The sequence below is a fragment of the Nelumbo lutea genome, chromosome 1 (assembly GCF_056320005.1).
Source record: "Nelumbo lutea isolate HS-2025 chromosome 1, American lotus-T2T, whole genome shotgun sequence".
Classification (NCBI taxonomy): Eukaryota; Viridiplantae; Streptophyta; class Magnoliopsida; order Proteales; family Nelumbonaceae; genus Nelumbo; species Nelumbo lutea.
The window spans coordinates 117,377,200-117,384,820 of NC_142684.1; the positions used below are offsets into that span (position 1 = coordinate 117,377,200).

The 7,621-nt window shown below is 36.6% G+C and overlaps 1 protein-coding gene across 1 annotated transcript; it reads right to left on the minus strand.

Annotated features, from left to right (window-relative positions):
* Positions 1–450: 450 nt before the first annotated feature.
* LOC148877019 (guanine nucleotide-binding protein subunit beta-2) lies at positions 451–6,285 on the minus strand. Its single transcript, XM_088980282.1, has 6 exons — positions 5,517–6,285; positions 5,313–5,407; positions 3,167–3,591; positions 2,472–2,829; positions 1,718–1,831; positions 451–642 (listed from the first exon to the last, which is right to left on the minus strand). The coding sequence occupies exons 1-6, from the start codon at positions 5,620–5,622 to the stop codon at positions 607–609; spliced, it is 1,134 nt and encodes a 377-aa protein (XP_088836408.1). The 5' UTR covers positions 5,623–6,285; the 3' UTR covers positions 451–606.
* Between the last annotated feature and the right edge of the window lie 1,336 nt (positions 6,286–7,621).

The window sequence follows — 7,621 nt, forward strand, 5'->3', positions numbered from 1 at the left end:
TTTTGTTTCAAAAAACAATACATATTTTTGGAACCAACAAAAGACTGGTTCTTAAAACAAAAACAAATTATTTTAGTATAAAAATTATTTATTTTATGGAACATGATTTGAATAACCATGAACATGTTTCTGGTTCCAGTTTTGAAAATAAAAAAACACAACCAAGAATTTTATGTTTTTGTTTCAAGAAACAATCTGTTTTCAAACGAGATGGTTTTGATTTGTTTTTTAAACCGGCAAAAGGAAAAACAATTCATGTTGTAGAACGGCCCCTTAGTGTGTTCAATGTGGTGATGGACTAGGAGTTTCTTTCTACCGTCAACAACTAGACAATATGGATCCAATGTGTCCGTCCTTGGCTGCAGGACCTGCGGTAGCCATGAAGCTAGCTGTGGCGGGGTACTAAGCAAATGGCAAATGAGGGAGGGTTTATATAAAGGAATTCCTAAATGATGAAAAGCCAGAGATTTCCTAGCTTTGCCTTGATAAAAACCTTAAATATGCCTTGATAAGAGGACTTTACAAACAAGGAATGAACAATTTCTACCAGAGCTATGAGATTCCCTAGCTTTGCTTTTGCAAAAGTCTTTTTCCCGCCTGGAAAACTCATATAACTTTCCTATGTCCTCCAAAAGCCCAGATCTGCCAACAAAAAGAAATGTTCACATTGCACCAGTTAGCATTTCAACACTAAACATGTACAAAACATATCTGCTTCACACATACATAAATAATAATACGCATACCCTAGGCATCGTACACACTTAGTATGCTATAGCATCAGTTTTACCGTGTATGCTTGAAACCAAAGGCTCAGTTTGGAAGGAGTACAATTACAAATATGTACAGTACAAATACATACAAAATAGTACAAAAATATAAAGTTTTGCGCTCTACGTATTTGTATTTGTACACCTTCAAAATGGAACCAAAATACCAGAGAACGGGCTGCTTTTGTTAGCTTACATAGTGGGAATTGCCCATTTTCATTCCCCAATCTAATTCAACTACCCTATGGTACTAGGTTCCAACTCCACAATCACAAAAATTTGATTGAAAGAGAAAGGAGATGATTTCACCATGAAAATCAAGGCAAACTGTCACAACCAACTCAGTTCCCATGTTGATTGGTGGAGGCCTGCACTCCACAAATAAGCAAGTGGGTCCCCCCAAAATGCAACCAAATAAAAACCTAATAAAACACCAAAACATATCAAGTGCCATGGTGATTTGGATACCAGGATCCAAAATAAGGCTCGTGTGAGTTAACTTTTATGCACAACAGAAGAGTCGATATGTGACAATGTGAAGACATTCTATTTTTGAATGTAAAGGATATCTGGATCTGCTTAATATATATACAGAGGCATAATAACCCAGCTTATAGCAAAATTTTCTCTAGGATAGCTGCAGAACTGGCACAAAATTTTGGGGTAATAACATGCATAGCAAAGATGGCATGAGTTGTCAGATAAGAATAGAACAAGGAATCCATGAATTTTAACTAGTGGAATACTGGAATTAGAATCCATATTTCCAAGGCCAAGGGGATAACACTTGATACTCCACTTTATAGTAACTACTTGGAATGATATGCAGGCATCAAGTCAACAAGAATGAAGAAAATATGGCATAAACTTGAAAAATGGTGCCATGTTTTATGTATACCACAAAGTGTTGCATGAAATAACATGAACAGGTTTATAGAAAGTCTAACCTTCAAGTTTCTATCCCAGCTTCCTGTACACAAGGCACTCCCATCTGCTGACAAACCCAAACAAGTGATCCGGTCCTCATGTGAGTTTTGCAGAGATCCCAAATTTAGAACTACCTGAGATGAAGGAACCAATTTTAAGAGAAAATCTAGCACACTGCCACATTAGTTTCTGATTAGATTAAAATAATGAATGTGAATGCAGATTCAAATTGCAAGGTAAACAAAGTCACGCTGAAAACAGACAGCACAGTACAACAAGGATACTTTGCCTTCTTAAAGAGGTATATTCTGGTAGGTCATATAGGAAGGAGGTAAAAAGAGAAGAAAATGCCTCAGTACTCAGGTTCTCACAGTGACTATCTGGCAGTACTTGACATGCAATATATGTCCTACCATACAATTAGCCAATGTAAGTAAAGCATGGAAGCTTTTTGTTTATAGGATTAACAATAATGAAAAAATTCCAAAGAAGGTGCCAATTCAAACATTTCTTGATGCATTTCAAGTAAACAACTTGATGTAGCTATAAGGCAAAATAAGATCCTTCTTTTTCTCCAAGATACATTTATGACAACATGTGTTAGAGATCTATATTGATTTCAGACATATCAAACATGACAACCACATAACTTGGCAAGCCAGCTTATAGGATAAATAAATAAATTATTAGATAAAACATTCAGTAACAAAGGTATACTATAAACATATAAGGCAGATGCATAAGGATTCAACTTCAAAACTGAACCTCACATACCTTTGCCATTAAGGTGTCCCATATGTAGCAGTCCCCATTTGAGTATCCAACAAACAGAAGCCTGCCTGATATTGAGAAGGCAATGGAGGTCACAAGAGGAACCTCGCCATCATCATGCTGCTGGTGGTAGACTTGCAGTTGGTGCCCAGTCCTCATGTCAAATAACCTACATGTTCCATCATCTGAACCAGTTCCAAATCTGTATCCATCTGGGAAGAACTTTACAGTGTTAACATCTCCCTCATGACCATGAAATGTGCGGACTGCTCGACTTGCAATGCGGGTGTCCCACAACCGGGCAGTTGCATCGCATGAACCAGAGACAAACATCTTTGAGTTGGATCCATTGATTGATACACTGAAAATGATGTAAAACATCAAGAAGTTATTTATTTAGCATATGGATGCACAGATAATCAAGACAACAATTTAATCATAGTTCAAGTAGAACCTAGTGATTGTCATTGTTTGACATGGTACTATGGATAATCAAATTTAACCTATACAATGGAAGTATGGAATATCCTCCCAAGGCATAAATTCCAATTACATCTAAGACTGCATTGACAGTCACATTCTATAGTAAGGATTGTGCTTGTAACTCAGCTCAACTGGAATAAACCTTGTCCCAACCATATGCATGTATATATAGATCCATGTTCTTACTGCTCAGAATTCATGATCCTTATACTCACCTCAGTACATCAGCTGTGTGTCCTGATGGAAATTCGCCTCCAAATACAGAAAGCCTCTGGGCTGTAGTAACATCCCATAAAATACATGTTTGATCACCAGAACTGGTTATTAGGTGAGTATCTTCGTCTGGAACATACTGACATGAGGATACATAACCCTTGTGCCCACTGAGCATTCTTGATACTGTTAAGTTTCCGTCCTTGTCATTAGGCGAGTTTAGATTGAAGATAGAGCATATACTATCGAGACCACCACATGCAACAGATTGACCATTTGGAGAGAAGGCACATGTCATGACCCACGCACAAGGTAGCTTTATAGCATGAGTTTTTTGGCTCGTTAAAGAATTCCACACAATTAACCTTCCATCTTGAGATGCGCTGACAATTCGATTCTTTTCAGAAGTCCAGTCCAAAGAATAAACCTGGCAGATTTCTCATGTAATGGGGTTAAAATTATCAGGACATATATCAAAGAGAGCATGCATGACTGCACTTAGTAGATTGTGATGATCCAACGAAGGAAAACAAAGAATAAGATAAAATTTTAGAAATAGTAACACTTAGAAACAACAAGGCAAATAATGAAAAATGATGGCAATTTTTACCCATAAGTGCCACCATTTGTACAAGATCCCTGTTACTTTGTGGCTGTTGCAGCCGTAATGTGGTCAACAATATCCACCAAGAAACAAGCAGCCAAAAAACTGGCAAATATTATAAAAGCACTCCACTACCATGAGTCCATTCAAGAGGCAAAAATCATCCCAACAGAAAGAAGTCCAAGATGCACTGAGCATAAGCAAAAACTCCAACTGCAAATATTGTTGTTCAACCAGCTCCATATACTTCTGCTCACACTCTACAATCTTAATTCTTGATAAATGATTTACAATATCAAAAAAAGACAACTGCACCTATCATAATTCTAAATGGTATAACCTTATACCCATGCATGGGTGAATAATAACCATCATCGTCTAAGTCTTGTCCCAACTATATGGGGTTGGCCACATGGATCCAGCTCTGTCATTCCATTTTGTTCAGTGTCATATCATTTGTTAAACAATGAGCACTTAAATTATTTCTTACTACTTCAATCCATGTCCTTTTCACCATGCCTGGATAAATCAGTCAGGAAAAAATCTAAGGAAACCAATATCATTACTACTTTCTTACGTCAAGGCAATATCCTGTTTCAAACTAAAACAGCCTCAAAAAAAGGCATCAACAATTACCTTGCAGAATATTCTTGCAGCCAGTTGTTAATCAAAAAGAATATTATTGCAACCAAAAATGTCATTGGTTATCCAGCACTTGGAACCATTACAGGTACAGTGCAGAAGTAAAAGCATAAGGTGGAGGGGGGAATAAAATGTCTTAAACGACAGTTGTTTCTACACTCAGTCTCTCAGAGACTATAATAGGAGAAACATTTATTCCAATTTTATTAGATGTCTCCAAAGAGACATGACAGGAAAAACATTCTTCTACGCATGGTTTATAAAAAAAACATTTCAAGAGAGAGGGGAAAATAACCAGAATCGTGCATTCAAAACTAAACTTGAAGATAAAAGGGGAGAGTGAGAGAGAGAGAGAGAGAGAGAGAGAGGTCAGAAGGATATCAAACCTGGCAACCCCCAAGAATTGGTGCATGACTGCACGTACATTTGGATTTGAAACACCATATTGGTTCAATGGATGCCCTCTTTACATACTTAAATAATGATAGTTCAACATAACTGTACCATTAATTAAGAATAATGTTCCCAGTAAGATTATATAAATTTTTTTCTAAAGTTTTCAAATGCTCTTCTATTCAGTTCACTGAACATTGCAACCAATTATATCCATTTGATACTCCGTGATATTCACTAGGGGCAGGGATGGGTTTGTTGGAGGGAGCATCTATCAATAGAAGATCTTCAATTACCGACCAACACATTGCCCTTAAGAGGAAAACTAGAAAACTAGCCAACATATTTAAGCAAGCACAAGCAGGATAGCATGACAAGTAAGAAATAAGAATGTAACAAGGTACAAACAATTTGCAGCATGAGGTTGGTGTATACCGAATCAATCCACAACACAACCTTGACAAATTATCTTGTCGATTTAACAAAATCGCATAATGATAAAACCCTACCTTTCCCGTGTGTCCCTGCAATGTCCTGCAGCAGACCAGATCGGTAGGGCCAAAGCTAACCGGCATTCGTCCCTGCGACCTGGCATACCCCGCGACTGCAAAATCAGAGCAGATGGCACACATATAAGGAAGATTAAGAAAAGGAAGGAAAAGCTTAAAAGGAAGAAAAGCAAGAAATCAATAGAGTAAAGAAGGTTCAGCTACCATCAGTATCAAGAAGAAGAATCCTCTTCTGCTTCAACTGTTCTCTTAGGGCATTCACAGTCGCTGTAGCAGCTATATGCCGCTTCTTTAATTCCGCAACAGACATCTCAAAACCCCTAGAATGTCTCAGACGATAAAATCAACAGTTTCGCGTCATTAAAACTTCCTCGAGAGGTCAATCTGAACCCTAATATTCATTTATCTCGGAAAATTCGAAGCCAGAAACAAAATTCAAGCATGTAATTTAAAGAAAGAAAAAAAGGACAACAGAAGATGAACAATAAGGCGTCGAGGATTGGCCTCCAGACTGATGAGTTTACAGAACAGTAGACATTGGTTTAATGGACGCCGGGCCTGAGTGTCATTTTCGCGTTGAGACTTTATCAGAGTTTGAGTCCAGATCTTTATCCTACGTGGCGTGCCTAATCAGCACAAAGAATTGAGAAAAAATATTGGAATTTGGTGATCCATCATCAGACGTCTAATCCTGGATCTATACAGAAAAGAGATGTAGACATGTAGATTGTAATCAGAACTCAGAGGTGCGAAGTGGGATTAAAAAATGGGGACCAAATGATGCAATTACGGAGTGAGACTGGTCTTCTGGCCTTCTGGGCGGAGGGAAAGAATTCTGGAGCCGGATCTTCTGCCCACAGTTTGTTCCCACATCCCTACCCACATAATACCACAGCCCTGTATTGGGAACATCTCCCCATAAAATGATAAGAGAGATATTTTCATGCTCACCTATAAGGTTATAATGTCCGATGGGTAGGGATGTGGAAACCAAGGTTTTTAAAACTGATTAAGAGAATGAACCGGTTAGGGGTTTGATTCTCGGGTCGAACGGTCTAATTATTCAAATTAAATAGTTGGCTCGTTCTGATAAAAAAATTAAAAAATTAAAAAATAATAATAAAAAACGGTCAAAACCATTCGAACAGTTCAAATGGTTAATTGTTCAAATTAAATAGTCGGTTCGTTCTGACAAAAAAAATAAAATATTAAAATATTAAAAAATAAAAAATTTAATAAAATTAATAAAAAATGGTCAAAACCGTTCGAATAGTTTTTGGGAAAAATCCGATTTTAAGAAAAAACAAAACCAATCACCTGACCAGTTCCCAATTTTTCCGGTCCGATCCGATTTTAAAAACTATGGTGGGAACAACTTGTGGGTAGCAGATAAGAGCCCAAGAATTAACTATAGTTTGTGTTTTACTAAAACATTTCTTATAGTTTTCAACCAATTTAATCCATCTTTACTTAGATTGAAGTGGAAAATGACAATTTTGATCTAAGTGTCTACTGCACAACAACTCTTCATTCTACCAGACTCTTTTGTTGCTCTAGTAAAACACGGGCAACAACTCTTTTCATCGATTTTATTCTCTATTTGAAGAAGGAAGACATCCTATTGCAAACTAATAACCTGAGATGCACCATTCTCTTTTCATTCTACCAGACTAAATATTGTGTGGTAGATTTGAAAATCAAACATTAATTCATTTTAAAAACTTGATGTGAAGTGCTAAAGGTACTTTCGGAATAAAATACCATAGCCTTTGAACATTTTCTGGTCGGTACAAATGGTCAAGTTACCATTTTCAAACATCAATATAAAAGATTCTTGACAAAATGCCAATTAAGTAAATGGATCACAAACTAGGAGATTTTAGTAAAACATAAACTATTGGGTAGGTTTTAATAAATACATGAAATTATAAGTGTGTTTTAGTAAATAATCCATATAAATACATACAAAACAATACAAAATATAAGGTTTTGCACTCTACATGTTTATATTTGTACTCCTTCCAAACCAAGAGGAGTACAAATACAAATACATAGAATATAAAACATTTGTATTTTGTAATATTTTATATATTTATACTATACATATTTATATTTGTACTCTTTCCAAGCTAAGCCTTTAAGTGCATTGCCAAAAAGAGAGAGGGAAAAAAAGGTGCAAAGTGGGCTTAAGTAAGGGTTTGGGCCCATTCAAAATTTAACAAATGTTCAACCAACTTGGGTAAGGGTCTGACCCAAGTTGCACTCCTATTTATCGTATCTCTATTACATAGTCTCAACATCCCAGTCCA

Bases quoted from the DNA above. Each gene is read 5' to 3' on its own strand.
- LOC148877019 (XM_088980282.1), bottom strand. From the start codon at position 5,622: ATGTCTGTTGCGGAATTAAAGAAGCGGCATATAGCTGCTACAGCGACT. The intron at 5,408-5,516 runs GTAGCTGAACCT...CTGATTTTGCAG, and splicing joins TCTTCTTCTTGATACTGATG to TCGCGGGGTATGCCAGGTCG. The intron at 3,592-5,312 runs GTAGGGTTTTAT...GAAATCTGCCAG, and splicing joins TGCAGGGACACACGGGAAAG to GTTTATTCTTTGGACTGGAC.